Source organism: Agelaius phoeniceus, chromosome 6, assembly GCF_051311805.1.
Source record: "Agelaius phoeniceus isolate bAgePho1 chromosome 6, bAgePho1.hap1, whole genome shotgun sequence".
In the NCBI taxonomy this organism is placed as follows: Eukaryota; Metazoa; Chordata; class Aves; order Passeriformes; family Icteridae; genus Agelaius; species Agelaius phoeniceus.
This window is the reverse complement of record NC_135270.1, coordinates 62,178,266-62,203,317: the sequence shown is the minus strand read 5'-3', so window position 1 is coordinate 62,203,317 and position 25,052 is coordinate 62,178,266. Positions and strand designations below refer to the sequence as shown.

General features: G+C 48.4%; 1 protein-coding gene across 5 annotated transcripts in view; it reads right to left on the bottom strand.

Moving 5' to 3' along the window:
* Positions 1 to 25,052, bottom strand: part of TRIM9 (tripartite motif containing 9) — a 74,459-nt gene that overhangs the window by 23,854 nt on the left and 25,553 nt on the right. For all 5 annotated transcript variants that reach the window (XM_077180879.1, XM_054635439.2, XM_054635445.2 and 2 more), the window contains exons 2-3: positions 9,923 to 10,018; positions 8,304 to 8,426 (exon numbers count right to left, since the gene is read on the bottom strand). In XM_077180879.1, coding sequence (XP_077036994.1) covers positions 8,304 to 8,426; positions 9,923 to 10,018 — 219 coding nt within the window. The remainder of the gene's footprint in view (positions 1 to 8,303; positions 8,427 to 9,922; positions 10,019 to 25,052) is intronic.

Here is a 25,052-nt window from a genome sequence, read left to right as displayed (position 1 = left end):
ATATAAATTAAAAATATATTAAATATATGTTTTTATATATAAAATAATACACATAATATTTTATTATTATGTATACATAATATATAATTACATATAATACATAACACATATTATTATATTATATTGTATTGTATTGTATTGTATTGTATTATATTATATTATATTATATTATATTATATTATATTATATTATATTATATTATATTATATTATATTATATTATATTATACAGAAAGGATACCTACAGAAGGCTAGAAAGATACTAATGAAAACTCATTACTCTTTCCAGAGCCTTGACATAGCTTGATCTTGATTGGTCATTAAGTGAAAACAATTCACATAAAACCAATAAAACAATCACCTGTTGGATAAAAAATCTCCAACCACATTCCAAAGCAGCAAAACACAAGTGAAGCAAATAAAATAATATTGTTTTCCTTTTTCTCTGAAGCTTCTCAGCTTCCCAGGAGAAAAATCCTGGGCAAAAGGGATTTTCCCAAAAAATATGAGTGCCACAGATGAACATTCCTGGGAGCTCAGTGCCTGCTGCTCCCCACTCTGGGCTGGAGAGCTCCTCCTGCCAGCCCTCCTGTCTGAGGGATGGGCAGGGGAAAGGAATTACAGTGGGGGAACCTGGGCTTCCAGGGGGGGCAAGTCCTGCAGGGCAATCGGTGCCATCATGTGTTGGTTAATTAAAATTTAATCACCTCTACTTAATCACCTAGCAGGAAGAAAAGAATTAGCAGCCTTGCAGCTTAGAAGCAAAGATTCCTTCAGGTTGGAAAAGCCCTCTAAGACCACCCAGGCCAACTGTCCCCCCAGCACTGCCCTGCTGGAGCCCTGGGAATTGCTGAGAATTTCAGACTTTCTGTCCTGACAGGAACTGACCGCCAAGAGAACACTGCACTGACCTGAGGCTGTAGAAAAAGCTTCCAAAATTAAATGATAGAACTGAGATTATGGGTGTGGAGTTTGAATAGAAGTGTGTGATATCACAGAGTAAAAAACTTAGAGCTTAAAGTTTTAAAATGTAGTAAAAAAAAAAAAATATATATAATGTAGTAATATATATAATGTAGTTATATATATATATAAAAAATATATATGTAGAACTATATACATATATAAAACAAGATAGAAGTTTTAAAGCAGAAGCTTATCCTTCTTCTTCATAAGTTTAGGTAATATTATGTAATTGGATAAAAAAGTCCACATTGTGAGACACAAGTAGTTAGTCATTAAGTTAAAAGTAAAAATAATTTAAATATTATTGCTTAATTAAACAGTTTATCTTTAAAAGGCCTTGTAGAGAGAGAGAGATGGGGCTCCATTTTTAATTTGTTAAAATACAGTACTGTAGAACTCAGGGTTTGTGAGACTGTAGCATAGATAAGAACTGATAAACATCTGAGTCCAAACAAGAAATTCCATCTCACGCTTTTAATCCCAATCCTAAAAAAAAAAAAAAAAAGAAAAAAAAAGAAAAGGAAATAAAGAATCCACATTAACTCAAGTCCCCAGGTCCACATGGATTTAAAATCCCTCCAGGCATGGAGATCCTGAGCAGCTGTGCCAGGGCTGGACAAACCTTTCCATGAAGAAATTTTCCCTAATACCCAATCTTAACTTCCCCTGGTGCATCTTGAGGCTGTTCCCTTTCATCCTGTCCCTGTTCCCTGGGAGATCTGGGACAGCCCCACAGCTGGTGTGAAATGCCATTAAATGCCACTCTCCAGAACAGCTCCAGATTTTTGGGGAGCAGCCATTCCTTGCTGCTTTCAGCAATCCCAGCCTGGTGCTTGCAGGCTGTGGCAGGGGGAAGAAGGGGTGCAGGGTGCACAGGGCAGCAGAGGGAGCTCCCATATTGCTCCTCTGGAGCTGGACACTGTCCAGAGGCTTGTGGAGATGCTGCAGGGCTCTGAGCTGGAGCTGGACCTGCACAGGCTGGGTTTGGCCTCAAACACTGCTCTTGTTAGAGTGGGGAGTTCATTCAATTCCAGTTTGTGACACTTGAGTGCACTGGAACAACTCTGCTGGCATGAATCACACAATTCCAGGATGGTTTGGATGGGAAGGGATCTTTAAAAGCCATCCCATCCCACCCCTGCCATGGCAGGGACACCTTCCACTGTCCCAGGCTGCTCCAAGCCCTGTCCAGCCTGGCCTTGGGCACTGCCAGGGATCCAGGGGCAGCCACAGCTGCTCTGGCAATTCCAGCCCAGCCAGGAATTCCCAGTTCCCAATCTCCCACCCATCCCTGCCCTCTGGCACTGGGAGCCATTCCCTGGCTCCTGTCCCTCCATCCCTTGTCCCCAGTCCCTCTCCAGCTCTCCTGGAGCCCCTTCAGGCCCTGCCAGGGTAAGGCAGAGCCAACAGCAGCTCCTGGAGATCCCACTCCCACCCTGACCTTCCTGAAAGAGGGCAAGCCCCTGGATTTCCCTTCTCAGTCCCTCAGGACAGGATCCAGAAGGTGCAAAGCAGCTTTTGGGCTTTGTGTGACCCCTCTTGCTCAGGACTCGTCTGCTCCTGGAAGGGTTTTTGCCTGGGTGGATTTTGGGTCTCCCAGCTGCAGACCATGAGATAAAACCAATCCTGTGGGGTGCAACCCTGCTGTCAGAGCTCATCCTGGCTGCACCAACCATGGCACAGGCAGGGTTTGCACTCCCTGCCTGCTGGGAAGGGGATCCCACGTGGAATGCCTGGAAAAGCCACCTCGACCCCTCTGTGGGGAAATGCACGTGCCACTGGGAAGGCAGCAAAGATGGGATTGCTAAAGCAATCTTCTTATCTTCTTTGCAGCTTAAATCTCTGTCTGCTTTGCCCAGGATAATGAATTTGTGAACCTCTCCCTGCTGGAGCTGGTGCTTTCCAAGGATTTCCAGCAGAATTGCCATCTGCTGCCCCCAGCCAGGCTCCAGCTCCAGGAAACAGCATTTGCTGGGTGAAGACATAATAAAAGCTTTTTCCTTTTTCTGTTAAGGTGCTCAAAGACCAGAAAAAAAATAGGCTCCAGCAGCAGAGAGACTCCAAACTCCCAGAGCAGCCATTTCCAGGTGAATCCAAAGCTGCAGCCCTGTCCCAGCCCTCCTCTAACTTTGATCCCCTCAGGGATCCAGCATCTCCCATCTGGAGAAGCAGGGCATAAAACAGCATTTTAATTTCACCATCTCTCCAGCAAAAAAGCCAAAAGTAGAAATCCAAGTTGCCTTCACCAGCACCAAACTGCTTTTAAGGCAAAAAAAAAAAGGATCTTTGGTTGGGATCTAGTAGGGCTTTAAAGGAGAAATGGGATGCACACAGGGCAGAAGGATTCCATCAGTCATTTTGATCAGTAAAATTAAAGGTCTTAGAGGTAAGACATAAACATCTCACACATTTGAAGGCCTGGTCTAAACCCAGTGAGGACAGTAAAGCCAAAATATTTTCCATGTGGCCTTAAGCCACTTGAATCCTGTGATTCTTAAGCCACAGAATCCTGGGATTCTCCTCATGCAGGAGGGATTTCTACTCCCTGGCACCCCAGAAATGCAGGGTTTGCTGATGGAGAGAGCTGGAAGGGAAATCTGGGGGTGCCTCAAGTCTTGGACTCGTGCAAGAGCCTGTGCTGGGCTGAGGGGCAGCCTTGGGGGCCAGGAAGGACTTCCAGGAAAACCTGGCACAGCCAGGGGGGTTTTGAACACAGCCAGGGATGGTGATCCCGCTGCTGGCCTGGAAAACCCTTTCCATGAAGAAATGTTCCCCCATATCCAATCTAAATCTCCCCTGAAGCACCTCGAGGGTGTTTCCCTTTGTCAGCTCAGAGGAGAGACTGACCCCAGCCTGGCTCAGATTTTGAGGGGATTTGGGAAGCTCCACACTTTTTTTCTGTGGTCATTTTTTACCAAACACTGTTTTTCCCCCCCTTCAAGTGCTAAATAAAGCAACAGCCAGAACCTGGCTGCTAATTCCAGCCTACAAAAAGGGGTTTTTGTGCACTCACAGCAGCTCACAACAACCTTAAAATAGGACAGTTCTTTCAAGAGCTTTTCTTCCCTGAGATGGCATTAACTGTAATTTACATTTTAATTTTAATACAGCTCCTAGAAGGCAATAACATCTCCACTTAAGTGTCCTCCTCCTTTTTCAAGTGCTTGGGTGGATAACACTTTTCAAGGCACTCAACCTTCCCAGTGCCTGGGATGAGTCCTGCTGGGAATGTCACATGGAGGACACAGATGGAATGTCACACGGACCCTCCCTCCTCACCCTGGCTCACCTGCACACCCAGATGGAAAAATCCCAGCTGGAAAAATCCCCAGGACAGACCCTGGCAAGGTTCTGAGTGTGCAGAATCCCAGAGCCAGAGCTTTTCCCAGGTGGGTGTTTCCATGGTGGCCTGGGAGAGGAGCTGGGAAAGCAGAGCTGCTGTGCTGGCACCACCAGGAACCTGATCCAACAGGGAACACCGAGTTCCACTGGGAAATCCTGACTGAAACCCCGAAAAAGGAGCAGCATTTCACCCCTGGAGAGGCAGTGCCATGGACAGAAAGCCTTGGGGACTGTTCTCTGCCATCTGCTCTCCTGGGAAATGTGGCAAACAGCAACCTGGAGAAATCATGGAGCAAAGGCATCCCATGGCCTGAAAAAGACTGGAATGGTCCATAATGCTGCTGAGGGCATCAGGAGGAGCACCCAGAGCTCAGCCTGTGTGTGTGGTGGGCTGAGGAGAGATTTCTTCCTGGGACAACACTCCAGGGAAGCCTCTGTGTGCCCTGCACAACCCTGCCCGTGCTGGAGGACACCACCCCTCAGGAAAGACCCCAGTGCTCCTCTGAAAGCCAGGCCCAGCAGTGGGAAGGACACACGAGGAGGAGGAGGAGCTGCCCTGGCCCCAGTGCTCCTCCAGATGTTTGTTTTTAAAGCCCAGGTTCTCAGCCTTGAGTCCAGCCATGGTGGGAGGCTGCAGAAGGGCAGGGAGATGTCCCTTCCCAGCTGGTGTCCTCACAGACCTCTCCCTGCTCTGCAGAAATTAATTAGTGCTGGCCCAGAGTCAGGCCTGGATCTGTGCCTGCCTCCATGGAATGTGTGTCAGGGCAAAGCAGGGCAGCCCCAAAGCCAAACCCATCCCAAATCCAGGCTGGATTCCCCCACAGAATGTGTGTCAGGGCAGCCCCAAAGCCAAACCCATCCCAAATCCAGGCTGGATTCCCCCACAGAATGTGTGTCAGGGCAAAGCAGGGCAGCCCCAAAGCCAAACCAACCCCAAATCCAGGCTGGATTCCTCCATGGAATGTGTGTCAGGGCAAAGAACAGCCCCAAAGCCAAACCAACCCCAAATCCAGGCTGGATTCCTCCATGGAATGTGTGTCAGGGCAAAGCAGGGCAGCCCCAAAGCCAAACCCCTCCCAAATCCTGGTGCCAGCCACATGGGGATGGGAACTGGGGCTGGGGACGTGTCCTGAGAGGTGCCTGTGGCCCTGTGCCAGGGCTCTGTGCCCTGTGCTTCTCCTCCTCCCTCCATCCCACGGTGCCAGGATGGCCAAAATCCCACTGGGCAGGAGCAGCAGCCTGGGGAGACCCCAGGACAGGAGCCAGGACATGGTGGCTCCGTCCCAGCTGGGACCTGGAAGGGCTCCCTGGCACTGCCAAGGCTCACTGGCCATGCCAAGGCTCACTGGGCACTCATATCCCAGGGGGGAGATGCTCCAGGACAGGACAGTGAGAAAGGGACACCCAGGAGAGGCCTCCTGTGGGAAAGGTCCCATCCCAAGTGGCCAAAGTGTCCTGTGCTGATGGGAACACTGGCCAGGACAGACCCCACAGCCCTGCAGGACTCTCCCTGCTCACAGCTCCACCAAAGCACAGCCCAGGAGGTGACCTCCTGCTTCCCTGCAGATGGAAATGGGCCCTGAGTCACCTCAGAGTGAGTGAAAATCACTGCAGCTTCACCCACTCCAGGGGCAAGTTTATTGAGCCATGAGGAAGGAATTCCTGGCTGGGAGGGTGGTGAGGCCCTGGCACAGGGTGCCCAGAGCAGCTGGGGCTGCCCCTGGATCCCTGGAATGCCCAAGGCCAGGCTGGACAGGGCTTGGAGCAGCCTGGGACAGTGGGAGGTGTCCCTGCCATGGCAGGGGTGGCACTGGGTGGGATTTAAGGTCCCTTCCAACCCAAACCATTCCATGATTCTGATTCTACCTGGATGAGGCTCAGATGCCACATCTGCCAGGGCAGCAGAGAGCCCTTCCTGCCCTCCCCACAGCACGTGGAGCTGAGGAGCTCCAGGGCTTATTTGGGAGTCCAGTCACAAACCCAGGGGCTGTTTCTTGTTTTAAGGACCAGGCCTGGCCAATGACAAAGCCCAGCTGATAATGAGGGTGGATGGGGGTGGGATGGAGCTCCATGGACAGGAGCAAGCAGTGGGGTGGACATCCATGGAGAGAACAAGCAGTGGGATGGAGATCCATGGATGGAACAAGCATTGGGATGCAGATCCATGGATGGGAACAAGCAGTGGAATGCAGATCCATGGACAGAACAAGCAGTGGGATGCAGATCCATGGATGGAACAAGCAGTGGGATGCAGATCCATGGATGGAACAAGCAGTGGGATGCAGATCCATGGCCAGGAGCAAACAGTGGGATGCAGATCCATGGATGGGAACAAGCAGTGGGATGCAGATCCATGGACAGGAGCAAACAGTGGGATGCAGATCTATGGACAGGAGCAAGCAGTGGGATGCAGATCCATGGATGGGACAGAACAGGACAGGACAGGACAGGACAAGCAGTGGGATGCAGATTCATGGATGGAACAAGCAGTGGGATGCAGATCCATGGACAGGACAGGACAGGACAAGCAGTGGGATGCAGATCCATGGACAGAAACAAGCAGTGGGGTGGACATCCATGGACGGAACAAGCAGTGGGATGCAGATCCATGGATGGCAACAAGCAGTGGGATGCAGATCCATGGACAGGAGCAAGCAGTGGGATGCAGATCCATGGATGGAACAAGCAGTGGGATGCAGATCCATGGACAGGAGCAAGCAGTGGGATGCAGATCCATGGATGGAACAAGCAGTGGGATGCAGATCCATGGATGGAACAAGCAGTGGGATGCAGATCCATGGACAGAAACAAGCAGTGGGGTGGACATCCATGGACGGAACAAGCAGTGGGATGCAGATCCATGGACAGGAGCAAACAGTGGGATGCAGATCCATGGATGGAACAAGCAGTGGGATGCAGATCCATGGATGGAACAAGCAGTGGGATGCAGATCCATTCCCTCAGCCAAAGGCCTCTGTGGGTTGTGCTGAGCAGGGAAATTGCTTTGTGCTGCCTGGCTTTGTGAGAGTTTAATTAAGCATGCCCTGAAGGGGATGAGGGACAGGGAGCCCACCAGGCACTGGGGGTCCCTCTGTGCTGTGGCTGTTTGGGGCTGTGCTTTGTTGCTGCCAATGAGCACTGATGGTCCCACAAAGCTGCCATTGTCCCTGTCCCCGTGGAAATGTCCTCGTGCTGCCCATGGTCTGCATGCAGAGAGGACTGGTGGCCTTCACCCTGGTTTTAGGCAGCTCCAGGAACCCCTCTGGCAGCCTCCTGGGTGGCCCAAAGCAAGGCCAAGAGACACAGAAGGCAGGACACTGAAATGACCTTGGAAGAGGAATCCTAAATGTGGGTGTGACATCCCTCAGCTGGACTCCATCACTGATGGCCAGGGTACAACCCCCCTGTCCAACAATTCTGGGCATGGCTGCACCTGTTCCACTGCTCCCAGGTGAGATCTGGTCCTTTGCTTCCCTTCCCAGCCCCACATCAGCTGGAAAGATGTGGTGTGGTGGGAATGACACAAACCAGGAGCCCCTTCCCACAGCTCCCACTGAGCTGCACCTCTGCTCCCCCACACCACAAACCTCAGTGCCACCACCACCCCGAGGCCATGACAGCAGAGAAATCAGAGCCAGTCCTGCTCCTGGTGACAACTCATGACACCAAGTGGCTCAGGACTTCAGCAGAAGCTACAAGCAGATCCTGCAGGAACATTCCAGAAGCTTGGAAGCAACATGTGAGATGAACAAAGTAATTTTCCATGCTGTACACGTGGTTCTGCTGACCTAAGGACTAGAAATGAACCCAACAACTCGGTGGGAAGCACCTGGAGGAAGCAGCACTTTGTCAGGGACGTGCTGTCAGCGGGCTGGGCACCTGCAGCAAGATGAAATTCACGTGGAAAAGGAGCGACCTCCCCAAAAAACAGCATCCCAGTCCTCATCCCCACCCAGTGCCAGGCCTGCAGGGAGCTCTCTGGCCAGCCAGGCTCACCTTCAGCTTGTGCTCGTGCTCCTTGTTGACCCGGGACAGCAGCTGGGCTTTCCTCCTGTTGAGGGCATCGATGAGGGCGTCGCACTGCGCCACCAGGCAGGCCTCGAACTCCACGCTGTTCTCCTGTGGGGCAAGAGGGACTCACAGGCCAGGGAACAAACCCAGGCCAGCTGCAAAACTGGGTTTTCCTTTTTCATGGTGCCACGGGGGTCGTTTTTGCACGTGCAGCTGCATCACTGCCAGCCATGAATCAACAGTGCTGGATGTGGGATCTGCAGGGCCTGGGAGGGTGGAAAATGTGGAGGTGGGGATGGCTTGAGAAGGCTGAGCTAGGACAGAGGATGGATGGAGCTAAAGAATAAAGCAGGGATTTATTCAAAGGATCTCCTCAATAGATCCACTTTGGGCAGGTGGGAATTCATAACAGAACACATGGAGATAAAGTGGGAATTTCCAAAATTGTGAGAGCTGGGTGAAATCCCATCAAGGACACAGCAGGAGCATCAGCCTCCCTCCCTCCCTGGGAAAGCACTTCCAGCCTTGCTCAGACAAGGATTGAAGTCACAGACATTTGAGGGCATGACTGAAATGCTTTCTCATGTTGGGACATCTGAGATGATAAATTGGGAGAGCCCTTGATGTGCAAACAATGCTGGATTAACGAGGTGCTGGGTGAGCCTGGTGCTGTCCCTTGGCTTGGTGACAGATGCCACCATTCCCTGGGTGGCACAGCACTCATTCTTTGGCAGGGTACAATGTTATCATGGAGATTTGTACTAAGTGAAAGAATTTACTCATTTTGTAGAAAAGGGGGGAACGAGACATGGGGTTAGACATTAACGTGGGGTAGAAATCAATTTGGGATTTAGATGAGGTGTGCTGGTTTCACTTGTTTAGTCTATGGCTTGCTCACATTGGTGCCTTGTGCAGGCTACCCTAGAGCAGAGGCTGGATGGAATTCCAGAATAAAGCAGGGATTGATTCAAAGCATCTCCTCCATGCATCCACCTTGGGCAGCACCAGAGCCCAGCCAGGCCTGCACCCAAGATCAACCAAAATGGCCCCAAAATGCACGGCCGGGCACGGGGTCTCTCCCTGGGATCAGTTCTGCTCCATTTGCATCTTGCAGTTCATTGTCCCATTCCAGCTTTAGCCCCTGCAGTCCCACCCTGCTTGTTTTTCTCTCTCCAGCCCACGGGGTTTGTGCTCTTGGGCTGAGGTTTGGATCATTTGTCCTTGGTGCCCAGCTGGAGCAGGAATTGTTTTGTCTCCCTGCTCTGTGCACAGAGCTCAGAACTGCACAGCATCAGAACCATCCCCTGAAATGAAGCCCAGACCCACTAAAGCAGCACAGAATGTGAAAAATAGAAAAGCTCAAACCTGAGGCATCAGTGGCAGGTGAGGATCAGGTTTGGATCCCCCCTTGGCAGAGATGGGAAGGGCTCAGGACTCTGCTGCTACCTCCACAATCAGCAGTTTTGGGGAGGGTTCAGGGGGGCAATATGGAAAATGAAGTTCCTTTGGGAGAGCACCCACCCAACCCAGCTTGGGAAGAGGGATGGGGATGGCTCATCCTGGTGGGAAGGGGCAGTTCCTCAGCCTCAGTTCAGACTCAGTACCTGGATTTGCTGCACCATGTTGCGGAGCTGGACCAGGAATTCCTTTGCCTCCTTGGCTCTGTCTGACAATCCATTCAGGGCCTGGGAGAGCTGGCTCTGCAGGGAAAACAAAGAGCAAGGTCATTTCCACGTCCAGGACTCATCCATTCCCCAATACAAGCACAATTGACTCCACTGAGGTCCCTCTCAAGCACTCTAAGTCATGGAACTAACAGGCAGAAACAGAGCTTGTAACAATCAGGAAAATCCATGGAAACAAGGGAAAAACAAGGGAAAACCAAAAGCAACATGCACAACTTGAGTTATCCTCACAGACCCTGCCCTGCTAACAGGCAAGCTGTGGAAATGTGGGCAGATTCTCCCACCACACCCAGATCAGAGCTCCTGCAATGCAGCTGATGGACTGGACACTCACAAGATGTAAGAGACCACATGAAAATTTCATTTGATCTGGAATGGGCCCATCATGGTTTTCAACAGAGAGATAGGATTGTGTGGGATTTGGGCTGGGGATGGGCGATGGGCTGCAGCCCAGCACTGCCTCCAGCATCCCATCAAGGTGTGCCTGAGAGCAAGGAGAGGAAAAGGAGGGTGAACCAGCACACCCTGGCTTTGGGAAGCAGATATTCAGGGTGAAGATTGGGGGAAATGGATTTATAGAAAATTCTTAAAGCTTGACAGAAAGTTTATATCGTGTGTATCTGTTTGTAAACTTTGAGATAAGAAATGTTGATTTAGAAATGTTATGGAATAGGATGGGGATTGTGGAGAGAGAAATGGAACTAGAAATAAGTTTTAAAGGGTGGGTTTGTAAATAAGATTAGGTATTTTGGAGAAATAGAATTACGAAAGATGTATTGTAGTGGGACCCATGAGGGGTAATTTTAGATAATTGGCTTTAAGGCATTTACAGCATGGTGTGACAAAAGCTGATAGGCCAAGAAACACTTAGAGTGCATTGTAATTAGGAAATAGTTGTCTTGTGATTGTGATGGTGTGAATTATAGCATCTGTATTGCCCCACCCTTCACATGAGACTGAAAATGGAATAAAAGTTTTAAAACACCTCTCAGTTACCCCATCTCTGGGTCAGAAAAAACCATTATCCAACAGAAGGTAAAAGGTTTTCCTGCAAAATAATGACTGCTCCTTCTCCCTTTGGAGTGGGAACACTCCCACAGCCCTGGCCCTGAGCAACAGAACGTGGTAATAACAATCATTATGTTCATCAAATGCTTTTTCTTTTTCATTTCCATGGCTCTTTCTGAACACTCACTCAGGAATCTTCCCAATCTCCCCCTTCTGCCATCACAGCAGTGTGTGGATTATCTCAAGAGCTGCCCAAATCACCCTCAGCAATTTTCCTCTGGGAGACATTTTGCCTCTTTTGTGGGCTGCAAATCGGCTGCAGACACCCCGTGGGTTTTGGGGGGTGATGTTTCTTTGAGGGAGACACAGAAAGGTGCTGGGATGGTGGCTGATGTGCCCAAATCTCCAAAAATCTGCTGTGCCCATCCTTCCAGGGATCAGGGTGTGGGCACTGGGCTGGCACCCCTTCCCAGCAGTGCTGTGCCCCCCTGGATGCCAGTGTGGGAGATGGGAAGGGAGATGGGAGAAATGTCACTTTCACATTTTCTGGAAAAATCCCTTCGCCCAGGATTTTGCTCCTGGGAAGCTGAGAAGCCTCAGAGAAAAAGGAAAACAATAATTATTTCATTTGATTCTCCTGTGTTTTGCTCATGTGGAATGTGTTTGGAGATTGTTTATCCAACAGGTGATTGTTCCATTGGTTTCATGTGAATTGTTTTGACTTAATGACCAATCAAGGTGGAACTGTGTGGAGGTTCTAGAAAAAGTCATGAGTTCTCATTATTATATTTTTAGCCTTCTTAAGCATGCTTTCTGTATAATATAATATAATATAATATAATATAATATAATATAATATAATATAATATAATATAATATAATATAATATAATATAATATAATATAATATAACATAACATAATATAATATAATCTTAACTATTTCTATATATAATAAATAAATATTCAACACATTTATATAAATAGTTTATATTTATATAAATATATTTGCATATAATACTACAAATGTTTTAATACATACAATATCTTAAAATAATGAATGAGCCTTCTGAGAACATGGAGTCAGATTCATCATTCCTTCCTGCCATGGGGCACCCCACAAATACAACAGAGAAGGGCTCTGCTCTTTCTGGGTTGAAATCAAGAGTAAAACCCAGCTCTGCTACTGAGGAGAGCCGTGGCAACCCTTTAATGGCCCAGAAATAATGGCCCAGAAAATGACCTCACTGCTTCTTCCCTGGGAGGCTTTAATCTCACCCGAGTGCTTCCTGCATTTCCTTTGTAATTTATCCTTAGGATGTGGAGCTAATCAGGGAATGCATCTCTAATAGAAATGGGATTGCTAACTCAGCTCAGCAGTTCCCCCATCCCTCCTCCCTCCCCAGGCAAGGTCAGGGCCCTGCTGCAGGGACAACCCAGCCCTGCCTCTTGCAGAGCCTCCATCACCTTGCTCAGCCCTCCTGGGTTTGGGGAGATGCCCCAAGCCCAGCAAGGTGTTTTGCTGTGTTGCTGCAGGGCTCAGCTCCCTGATAACACAGGCAATTAATGGAAAAAATCAGCAGGGGTTGGTTGTGTTTACAAGCTCCTCATTAAAATTGCAGTATATTGGGTTTGGTTTTTTTTTTCCCTTTAATGTCTTTAAAAGGTTTTTTTTTTTTCCCATTAACATGAATTTCATAAAGGGTATCTTTAGATCATAATTCTTTGAGGCTTTCCTGATGGGAAAGCTTTTTAAAAGTGGGCTTAAAATTTCCTAAGAGCTCTGTGGTGCCTGTGTGTGTTTGTCCATGGAGGTTCCTTCACCCCAGGCACCCCCAGCCTTGCACACAGCAGGTCCCCTGGTGCAGCAAGCTTGGAGCCCCCACAAAAAGATGCTCCAGGAGCTCAGAGCATCCCTGCCTGTGGGCTCACTGCACCCCAGTCTCAGCTCAGCCCTTCCCTCTGCTCCAGGGCAAGTGAGGGAAGAGCATTATCTACTCTGAAAAGTGTAATTGTCCCAGAATTTTCAGGACAGTTCCTAAACATGGGTGGACACAGGCTGCTCACAGCACACAGGAGCTCCAACGTTTGGCTTTTCACCAGCAGGAGCTTCATTCCCATCTCCAGATGGGTCTCCCAGAGTGGAGCCATTCCCCCTTGTCCTGTCACTTCATCCCTTGTCCTAAGTCTCTGTCTGTCACTGTCATATTGTCGGAAAAATCCCTTCACCGGGATTTCTTCTCCTGGGAAGCTGAGAAGCCTCAGAAAAGAATGAAAACAAGAATTATCTGATTTGCTTCTCCTGTGTTTGCTGCTAATGGAATGTGGTTTGGAGATTGTGATCATTGTTTGATTGGTTTCATGTGAATTTTTTTTTTATTTAATGACCAATCACCATCAGCTGTGTTGGACTCTGAGGAGTCAGTCATGAGTTTTTATTATTCATTCTTGTTAAACTTTCTTTCTGTATTCTTCTCTTTCTTTAGTATAATGTAATGTAATAATATAATGTAATGTAATATAATATACAAAATTAATTATATAAAATTAATTAATAGAAAATAATTATAAAATTAATATAATATATTATAATGTAATATATCATAAAATAATAAATCAGCCTTCTGAGAACTTGGAGTCAGATTCCTCATCTCTCACCTTGTCCTGGGGACCTCACAAACTCAACACCTCTGCAGCTCTCCTGAAGCTCCTTTAGGCACTTTATTCCTCCACAAGAGGAATGTTGTGTGATATATTCAAGTAACTGTGAATATTTCTGGCAACCTGGGGTGCTGCACTTTGCATCTCCATGTGACAACAAAATCGTTGTGGCTTTTTGGGGTCAGGAACCCTGCTCTGGGGACACCATCCATGGGGCTACCCAGGGGGCTGGAGTGGAGCTGAGCCCAACCCTCAACCAGCACAGGCAGGGAAATTAATGAGTGTGAAATGAAGAAAAATCCCATTTCCCGCTGCCATAAAATCAAGGGAATTAATTCTTTGTGGAAAGCTGCCCTCTTTTCTCAATGCTCTCAGTCCAAGGCAGTAAGAAGAGACCTCTGTGATTCACATCAGCATTAATGGGAGCTAAGCATTTAAATCTTTCTGTCCCCAGAGCACTTAGGAGAGAATCTGTCCTCTCTTTGTGCTCACTAATAGCTCCATAAGCCTCCTCCTTCCCAGGCAGGCTGACAAAGGCATTTCTGTCACCCTCTGGTTCTCCCTTGTCCCAGCACAGGGATGGGAGCAGCCGGTGCAGAAGGCTGAGGGTTGCATTCACATTCCCTGGAAAAATCCCTTTGCCCAGGATTGTTCTCCTGGGAAGCTGAGAAGCCTCAGAGAAAAAGGAAAACAATAATTGTCTCATTTGCTTCTCCTGTGTTGTGCTCATGTGGAATGTGTTTGGAGATTGTTTACCCACAGGTGATTGTTCCATTGGATTCTGCTGGGAGTTGTTTTCACTCTTTAGCCAATTAGGGCCAAGCTGTGTCAAGATTCTGGAAAGAGTCACCAGTTTTTATTATTATCTTTTTAGAACTCAGTAAGTATCCTTTCTGTATTCTTTAGTATACTATAGTTTAGTATTCTTTAATATAATATAGTATTATAAAGTAATAAATGAGCCTTCTGAGAACAGGGAGTCAGATTCATCATTCCTGCCTGCCATGAGGGATCCTGCAGATACAACAGGAGGGAGCTGGGCTGGTTATTTTTGGAGGCCCTGGGTGCTGGATGGGTGTGACAGCTCCATCTGGACCAGCCTCACTTCACTGGTGTTGGACACCAGCAGGGCTGAGGAACTCAGTCCCATTTCAAACCCAGCTTGCTTGCAGGCTCTGGCACCAGGCAGGACCATAAAATCCCAGATTTGTTAAAGTTGGAAAAGCTCTGAGATCGTGGAGTCCAAATGTTCCCCAGCACTGCCAAGGCCACCACTGCTCCGTGTCCCCAAGTGCCACATCCATGTGGCTTTTAAATCCCTCCAGGGATGGGGACTCCACTACTGCCTTGGGCAGCTTTTTCCAGTGCCTAACCACCCTTTCCATGAAGAAATTTTCCCAAATATCCAACCTGAACCTGCCCTGGAGCAACCTGAGATGGTTTCCCCTTGTCCTGTCCCTGTTCCTTGGAGCAGAGCCCGACCCCCCCGGCTGTGCCCTCCTGGCAGGAGCTGTGCAGAGCCACAAGGGCCCCCTGAGCCTCCTTTGCTCCAGGCTGAGCCCCTGCCCAGCTCCCTCAGGGATTCTGCAGCCCCTGCCCGGCTCCCTCAGGGATTCTGCAGCCCCTGCCCGGCTCCCTCAGGGATTCTGCAGCCCCTGCCCAGCTCCCTCAGGGATTCTCCAGCCCCTGCCCAGCTCCCTCAGCCTCTCCTGGGGTTTCAGACCCTTCCCTTGAGGGGCCCAGAGCTGTCCCCAGGGCTGGAGGTGCCTCAGCAGTGCCAGCACAGGGGACAGGCACTGCCCTGCTCCTGTGGCCACACTGTGTCTGGTACAAGCCAGGTGCCCTTGGCCTTCTTGCCCACCTGGGCTCATGTTCAGCTGCTGTCACCAACACCAAACTCAACAAAACTCACCCCAAAAGAGCTCCTGGCATCACAGCAAGAGCCCAGGACCTGCCCTGACACCCCAAGAAGCTCCTGCCTCTTCTCTCCTTCCAGCCAAGTCACCTCCCAGCCAGCTCCTCCTCTGGAAGCACAAGAGGAGAGGAACACTGTTGCTATAATATTTCATGAAAAATCCTTTTGCTAGGATCTTTCCTCCTGAGAAGCTGAGAGGCCTCAGAAATGAAATGTAAACAATAATTATCTGCTGCTGTGGAATGCAACAGGGGCATCTTTGATTGGTCTCATGTGGTTGTTTTTTATTAATGGCCAATCACAGTCCAGCTGTCTTGGACTCTTTGGTCAGTCACAAGATTTTATTATCATTCCATTCCTTCCTTTCCTTGCAAGCCTTCTGATGAAATCCTTTCTTATTCTTTTAGTAAATTTTAATATTTAATTTTCTTTTAATATAATATATATCATAAAATCATAAACTTCTGAAACATGGAGTCAAGATTCTCATCTCTTCCCTCATTGAACACCGCCACAGAACCCCATGGCAGGGCAGGAGCTGTTCCCAGCTGTTCTCCTGCCCTCCAAAGGATCAGGAGCTGTCACAGATGCTGGAGCTGAACTCATGTGAGTCTTACTTTAAATTAAGGCACAGGACCTGCAGCCTTTGAGTCTTGAGGCCAGCTCCCTGTACGTGATGGCTGCCTAATTAAAATGGGATGTTTAATTAAAACTCGCATTCAGTCAGGAAGTTGATGAAGCTAAACTGCTGCTAATTGGCTTTTGGCCCCAGTGCCTGACTTCTGGATTCAAGGCTGCCTCTGGAAAGAAACCAAGAGCTGCAGCCTGGGCAGAGCCTGCCCTTGAGACTTGAGGGGTCAGACACTGCCATGTCCTGGGATCCTGCAGGGGCCTGGCCTTGGGCACTGCCAGGGATCCAGGGGCGGTCACAGCTGCTCTGGAATTCCATCCCAGCCCTTCACCACTGTTGCCTTGTTGGTTTTTTTAAGCCTTCTGGTGTTTACATTATTATAACCAACTTTTTTACACCCTTTATGTAAGTAACTGTTTTGCATTCTTTTATAGAAGAAGAGAAAATTGATAGACTCTTGGTTTGTCCAGTGTCATTGGAGAGGTAGCACTGTCATCTTCCAGTCCACTGTCACTTTTAGAAATCTATAAATGTTAGAGTCAAAAATTAAACTTCTCTCTAGTTTACCTTAGAGCGTTGCGTGTCTGTGTCATTTTATTTTGTGTCCTATAACGACACCACCCTCCCAGCCAGGAATTCCCAGTTCACAAAATCCCATCCATCCCTGTCCTCTGGCAGTGGGAGCCATTCCCTGGGTCCTGTCCCTCCAGCCCTTGTCCCCAGTCCCTCTCCAGCTCAAGGGTGGATGGGGCATGCAGCAACCTGGACTAGGTGGAAGTTTATTGGATTTGTGCGGTGCCCCAATGAAGGCAGGAATGATGAATCTGACTCCATGTTCTCAGAAGGCTCATTTATTATTTTATAATACTATATTACATTAAAGAATACTATATTATACTAAAGAATACAGAAAGGATACAGACAGAAGGCTAAAAAGATAATAATGAAAACTTGTGACTCTTTCCAGAGCCCTGACACAGCTTGACCCTGATTGGCCAAAGAGTCAAAACAATTCACATGAAACCAATGAAACAATCACCTGTGGGTAATCAATCTCCAAACATATTCCAAAGCAGCAAAACACAGGAGAAGCAAATGAGATAAGAATTGTTTTCCTTTTTCTCTGAGGCTTCTCAGCTTCCCAGAAGAAAGATCCTGGGCAAAAGGATTTTTCCAGAGAATGTGAATGCCACAGAAGTGGGATGGAATGAGGTGGTCCTGAACATCCTATCCAACCCAAACCACTGCTTGATGCTGTGATTCTGCAATCTCAGCTGCAAATATCTGTCACTGAGCCAAAGCAGGTGACAGAAACAGGGTCTGAATTGTCCCACTCCCAAAGCTCCACCACTGCTGCTGAGCATTTGACACAGCTCCAGCTCAGGTTTCCCTGGTTTTCCACAAGAAGATGTGACCCCAGTGTGGCAGTCATATTTTCTGAAAAATCCCTTTTGCCCAGGATTTTTCTCCTGGGAAGCTGAGAAGCCTCAGGGAAAAAGGAAAACAATAATGATCTGATTTGCTTCTCCTGTGTTTTGCTGCTTTGGAATGTGGTTGGAGATTGTTTATCCAACAGGTGATTGTTTCATTGGTTTCATGTGAATTGTTTTGATTTGATAACCAATCAGTGCCAAGCTGTGTTGAGACTCTGGAGTCAGGAGTTTTCATTATGATCTTTTTAGCCTTCTGTAAGTATCCTTTCTGTATCCTTCAGTATAGTTTGGTTTAGCATTCTTTAATATAATATAGCATCATAAAATAACAAATGAGCCTTCTGAGAGTATGGAGTCAGATTCATCATTCCTTCCAGCCAAGGGCCACCCCACAAATACAATATCCCAGCCTGCCAGAAAGTTGCAAATCAAACAACAACTCAAGGAAGAGCCTACAATTGTCATGAGAAAGACACACAGACAGAGGCAGGTTTGTGAGCACAAACCTGCGTGTAAACTGTAGGAGAAAAAGGAATTTTTAGGCATGGATCCCACTCCCTTGCTGCCTTCCACAGGGACCTTGGTTCTCCTCCTTCACTGCAGCTCCCCCAGGGAATCTGGGGTGTGCAGGAGGGAGATGAAATGTAAATCCTCAGGTGGAACAGCCCCTGGAGCAGCTCCATAAAGCCTTGGAAAAAGCTTCAAACTGAGGTGCTAGAAGTGAGAATGGATTTATAGTTTAAAGTTAAGAAGAAGAAAGTTTAGAGTTTAAGATATAAAAATAAAAGTAGTTCCAGAGGTGAACAAGGAGTTTAGAATGCAGCACTGTGGGTTTGTGTGCCATAACAGGATTGGCTAAGGAAGCTCACACTATAGCAGGGGTCCATAAGGTGAAATATTTAAGGATTGGGTGAAAAACATAAATGTCCTTGTTGGTGGTGTTTTATTGGTGAATAAATCCTTAAAAGGAGTCTTGGGACCTTCTGAACCATGCAGTGAAGATGTGAGCCCAACTTAACCTTCCTGCCTATGTAGAAAGATAAATAAATTGTAAAAATTTATTAAAAATAAATAGAATTCTTTCCAAAATTCCTCCCACCTGAGGGTGGCCTGAGCTGCCTGTGGGGTGGTGCTGGCAGAGCTGGAGCCCCAGCCCCGTGTGCTGTCCCTGGGCTGCACAGATAACCCTGGCCTGGCTTTGTTCAGGCCAACACAGGGGCACTGTGTTCCCTCAGCAGGCACAACTGATTCAAAAGCTCCAGCCTGCAAATAAAACAAGGATAGATTCTTTTCAAGCATGACCTTACTGCAAGCCTTTCACTGCCTCCCATGTGGGGTCCCCTGGCCCTGGGCAGGCTCGGTGCTCTGCCTGCTCCCAGGCCATGCTGGGTTTAGGGTTTTATTCAGCCTGGTGACAGTGACAATCCTGCAGCAGTGGCAGTGTCTGCCATCCATCTGTACACCTGCCTAGGCCAGCTGGCAGCCAAGAGGCCCTCACCCCACACCCTGACCAGCCCCCAGGTTTGGGTGGTCATCCCTGAAAGGAGACTTTTAATCTTTTAAAAATTATTTGGTCGCCGAGCCCTGCACTGGGGACACTGCTGGAAGCAGGAGGGTAAAACCCAGCAATTCTTCTCTTGGCATGGATTCTGAGGCACAAAACAGTTATGTCAGAGCTGTGAAAGAACAAATCTGGGCTGCAGCCCTCCTGCCAGGAGCCATGTGGGTGAGGGCCTGGCTGGAATCCCTGGGATGCTCAGGGACAGGTCACGCGCTGCTGAAATGGAACAGCAAAAGTGTTTAAAGTGTTTTGTTCCTGCTGTGAATCCTTGTGCTCACTTGGACCTGCCATCCCCTGGCTCCCAGGCCAGGCCAGCTGCTGCCCTGCAGCCTGCAGTGATTCCTCGGCAGGATCTGGGAGAAAAAAAAAACCCCAAATTCCAGCATCCCTGCTCTCTGATCCCCTTTCTTTGAGGGGCAAAACAGGTGTCACATTCACATTCCCTGGAAAATCCCCTTCACCCAGGAATTTCTCCTGGGAAACTGAGAAGGCTCAGAGAAAAAGGGAAACAATCCTTATCTCATTTGCTTCTCCCGTGTTTTGCTGCTTTGGAATGTGTTTGGAGATTGTTTACCCACAGGTGATTGTTCCATTGGATTCTGCTGGGAGTTGTTTTGACTCTTTGGCCAATCAGGGCCAAGCTGTGTTGAGACTCTGAAAAGAGTCACAAGTTTTCATTATTATCTTTTTAGCCTTCTGTCTGTATCCTTTCTGTATTCTTTAGTATAGTTTAGTTTAGTATCCTTTAATATAATATAGTATCATAAAATAATAAATGAGCCTTCTGAGAACATGGAGTCAGATTCATCATTCCTTCCTCCCTACCATGGGGATCCCCACAAATACAATAACCAGTCATGCAAAACCCTCAGGTGGGGTTGGGCTCCTTCTCAAGGCAGCACTGACACAACCAAAGGACACAGCCTCAAGCTGTTGTTGATATTTTGGTTGATATAACAGGTTGAGATAATAGGTTGGATATTAGGAAGAAGTTTTTCACAGAAAAAGTGACAAAGTTCTGGAATGGCTGCCCAGGGAGGTGGTGGAGTCCCCATGCCTGGGTGTGTTTAACAAAGCCTGGATGTGGCACTGGGTGCCAGGGTTGAGTTGAGCTGTTGGGGTTGGGTTGGACCTGATGATCTTGAAGGTCTCTCCCAACCCAGTGATTCTGTGAATTCCCCAGCAGAAAACACAAACCCAGGTGGCCTGTGAGACACCAGCCTTCCAAACCCATGGAGACACCAGGTGAGGTTACCAGATTCCATCAGAGCTGCAGTGACCCTCCCCACCTCAAGCACTGCAGTGGGATCAGCCTCATTTTAGCTCATCCCCTGGAAAAGGGCTGCTCTAGGAGGATTCCTTGATGAATCCTAGAATCATTAAAAGGTTGGAAGAGACCTCCAAGATCATCAAGTCCAACTTCCAGGTTGGCTGAAGCTGAGCAAGGCCAGTTTTGCCTCAGGGACACTCAGTGTGGATCGCTGATGTGACTTTCTTGGCTGTCCTTGGTATTTGGGCTGAACAAATACCAGAGTTATGGGATGTCCTGGGCTGCTCCTGGCTGTGAGGATGTACTAAAGATTCTCTGTCCTTGCTTTGATACAGGATCCAGTCTTTGCTTTGATTTTTGGGGAGAAGTAATGTAAGCACCTCGCTACAGCCCTTTGATTTTGTCCAATTAATTCCTGGCTTGCTTCATTATTGATCAACAGAAAATGATCTTAGCTTTTCCCTGCCAGCACCTGACAGGGGTCCCTTTGAAAGCACAGGCAGAACTGCAGGATCTGTTACAGGGATGCTGAGAAAAACTCAACCAGGAGCTGCTGCTCTCCCACAGGCACAGAGAGGGGAAACGAGGTAAGGACAGAAAGTAAAAACTCCAAATATGCACTTGTTGAGTGAGCTGGTGATGAGGTTCACTCTCCATGTTCTAGGTTGTGTCCCTGAGAGGAGGTGCTGCAGCCCTGCACAGACATCAGGGTGCAGAATCAGGACAATTCCAAATCTATGTTGAGTCTGGCTTTTTTGGGGAGCTGAGCCCTGGCAAGAAGAGCCCCAACTTTGCTAAGGGCTGGTCCTTGTGTCCTGGGATCCTGCAGGAGCCTGGCCTTGGGCACTGCAGGGATCCAGGGGCAGCCACAGCTTCTCTGAGAATCCCATCCCAGCCCCTCCCCACCCTCCCAGCCAGGAATTCCCAATTCCCAATCTCCCACCCATCCCTGCCCTCTGGCACTGGCAGCCATTCCCTGGCTCCTGTCCCTCCATCCCTTCTCCCCAGTCCCTCTCCAGCTCTCCTGGAGCCCCTTCAGGCCCTGCCAGGGGCTCTGAGCTCTCCCTGGAGCCTTTTCCTCTCCAGGTGAGCACCCCCAGCTCTCCCAGCCTGGCTCCAGCCCTTGGAGCAGCTCTGTGGCCTCCCCTGGATTTGCTCGAGCAGCTCCAGGTCCTTCTGATCCTGTTTCCTTTTGTTCAGCCCTCTCCACTGCCCCTTATTTAATTCCAAACCTCCTGCAGAGGCAAATCCCTCTCTTCTGTGCCCTGGGATGGCCCTGGAGATGACAGATGGGGATTTTTTTGTGGGAGCCACTCCGCTACATGACTACAGACACACTGGTAGCAACTGGGATATACTGGGGTGACTGTAACCACACTGGGAAGAACTGGGAGTGATTGGGATGATGCTGGGAGGGACTGGGATCATATGGAGAGTGACTGGGACAATGGAAGGGGCAACTGGGTTCTACTGGGATCATACTGGGAGTGTCCGTAACCATACTGGGGTGACTGGAACCACACTGGGAACAGCTGGCCCCATGCTGGGGTAGACTGGGGTCACAATGAGGGTGACTGGAATCATGATGGGATTGACTGGGAGCAACTGGGATTTGACTGCAAGTGACTGGAATCACACTGGGAGTCTACAATCATACTGGGATTATAGTGGGTGTGAATGGATCCTGACTGGGGGTTACTGAGAGCTACTGGGCCCATGTTGGGAGGAAATTGTGGACCTAGGGTGACCTAGAGGGAGATGTGATCTCTGCACCTCAGAGGGCAGCGCTGGGGGAACCAATGGAACACCTGGAGCTGACCCTGGAGCTCAGGACAGCACAGCTGAGTCTTTAATACCCATTCCCTTCTGTCTGCTGCCCCGTGGTGAGGGGAATCCAGGGCTCTGAGGCTTAGGAGTGAAGGGAAAATGCCACAAGGAGCAGGGATCAGCTGTGGGGGGATTAGCTGCTAAGCAGCCTGCTCAGGAAATGCAGCTCTGGCTCCATTAAGGGCCTTTCTCTCTAATTAAGGCTCTGCAATGAATTTGTTGCTTCTTAGGAACAACAGGAATGCTCTTTGCGTGGCTGCCTGAGATGGGGGAGATCTTCCTTGAGGAGCCAGCTCCTTCTGGCCTCCTCCAGAAGCTGAACTCTGCTTCCTGAGGCTGCTCACAACTGCATCCATTGCCTTGATTACCTGGCACTAATGAGCAATATTACTCCCGGTATTTGCTGGGCACTGACTTCCTCAACAGAGGATTCACACAGAGAGGAGGTTTAGATGGGATATTTGGAAGGAATTCCTCCCTCTGAGGGTGGGGAGGCGCTGGAATAGAATTTCCAGAGCAGCTGTGGCTGCCCCTGGTTCCCTGGCAGTGCCCAAGGCCAGGCTGGACAGGGCTTGGAGCATCTGGGACAGCAGTGGGAGGTGTCCCTGCCACGAGCAGAGGGTTGGAATGGGATGGGCCTGAAGATCCCTTCCAACCCAAACCATTCTGTGTTTCCAGCTATGAATTCCCACCAGTTTTAGAATTAAGAGACAAAAACAACAACAACAAAAAACCCCAACCAAACAAAAAAAAAAAACAACCCAAAACCCCAAAAATATTTAGGGACAGAGCAGCCTCTGTCCATGACAAACACCAAAGCAGACTTTCACAGGATGCTCAGGAACACTGAGCCATGGTCCAGCACCTCAGCTCTTCCCAAGGAGTCCCACAACATGAAAAGTAGGATGTGAAGCACTGATGGTGTCATCGCCATCCTTAATTATATCCTGGAGGCAGCAAACTCCTCTCTCTTCCTCAGCAACCTGCTGTCATCTCCCTAAAAAACCACTGCTCCACTTGACCTCCCTTCTGCTTCAGGCCTGAGGGTTTGAGCTCATCCAGAAGGAAATGAGCTCCTCAGGGATTGCTGTGAAATGCTCTTATTTATGCAGGACAAATTAGCACCAGGGGAATGACTGCCAGAGAAGGTCAAGGAGCTTTCAACCACTTCCAAATTAAACCAATTTTAACCTAAACCACTCCCAGCCTAAACCACATCTAGCCTAAACCACTTCCAACCTAAACCATGTCCAGCCTAAACCACTCCCAATGCAAACTGTGCTGGTGTTCACAGGGGTCCCAGGACGAGGGAAGAGACAAGAATCTTGACTCCATGTTTCAGAAGGCTGATTTATTATTTTATGATATATATTATATTAAAACTGTACTAAAAGAATAGAAGAAAGGATTTCATCAGAAGGCTTGAAAGGAATAGAAAGGAATGAATGATAATAAAATCTTGTGATTGACCAGAGAGTCCGGGACAGCTGGACTGTGATTGGCCATTAATTAAAAACAATGACATGAGACCAATCAAAGATGCACCTGTTGCATTCCACAGCAGCAGATAATTATTGTTTGCATTTTGTTTCTGAGGCCTCTCAGCCTCTCAGGAGAACAGATCCTAGCAAAAGGATTTTTCATAAAAGATGTCTGTGACACCCAAACCACTTCCAAACTAAACCAATTCTAACCCAAACCACATCTAACCTAAACCACATCCAAACGAACCACTCCCAACCCAAACCACTTCCAGCCTAAATAACTTCTGAAATAAACCACTTCCAACCCAAACCACTTCCACCAAAACCTATTCCAACCAGAAACCACTTCCAAACTAAACCACTCCCAACCTAAACCATTCCCAATCCAAACCACTTCCAAACTAAACCAATTCCAACCCAAACCACGTCCAACCTAAACCACATCCAAACTAAACTACTCCCAACCCAAACCACTTCCAGCCTAAATCACTTCTGAAATAAACCACTTCCAACCCAAACCACTTCTTTCAACCCAAACCACTTCTTCCAACCCAAACCACTCTCAACCTAAACCAATTCCAACCTAAACCAATTCTTCCAACCTAAACCATTCCCAACCCAAATCAATTCTTCCAACCTAAACTATTCCCAATCTAAACCACTTCCAACCCAAAACACTTCCAACCTAAACCACTTGCAATCTAACCCACTTCCAACCCAAACCATTTTTTCCAACCTAAACCACTCCCTACCCAAACCACTCCCAAACCAGGTCAGTGCTGGGGAAAGGGTTGGTTCCTGCTGTGTTTGAAGGACACAAATCACTGCTGCATCTTTTTACTCCAAAGAGTCTGGAGGACGTTGCTGTGAGTGGTGAGGGAAGTCCCAGCAGGCAAACACTCTCTCCTCAGACACAGCTCTTCTCCATGGAGGATGAAGAAAACATGGAAGCAAAGACTTGGGTTATGATCTCATGGGTCAAGAGCTGCATCCTGTACAGGATAAAGGTGCTGTGCACAAAGCAAGGCCATGAAGCTGTCAGGGGATTGGCACAGCCAGGTTTTGGGATAGAATTAGCACAGGAATACACAGATGTGGTCACCAGTGCCTGTGAGCACCAAGCAGCTTCTCCTCCATCTCCATCCAGGCAGTGTTTGTGGTCCAGGCACTGCCCAGTACCCAGGAATGTGCACCCTGCAGATCTGGTGCTTCCTGCCTTAAAATTCTGCTCCATCTGCTCCAATCCCACTCCAGTGGCTAC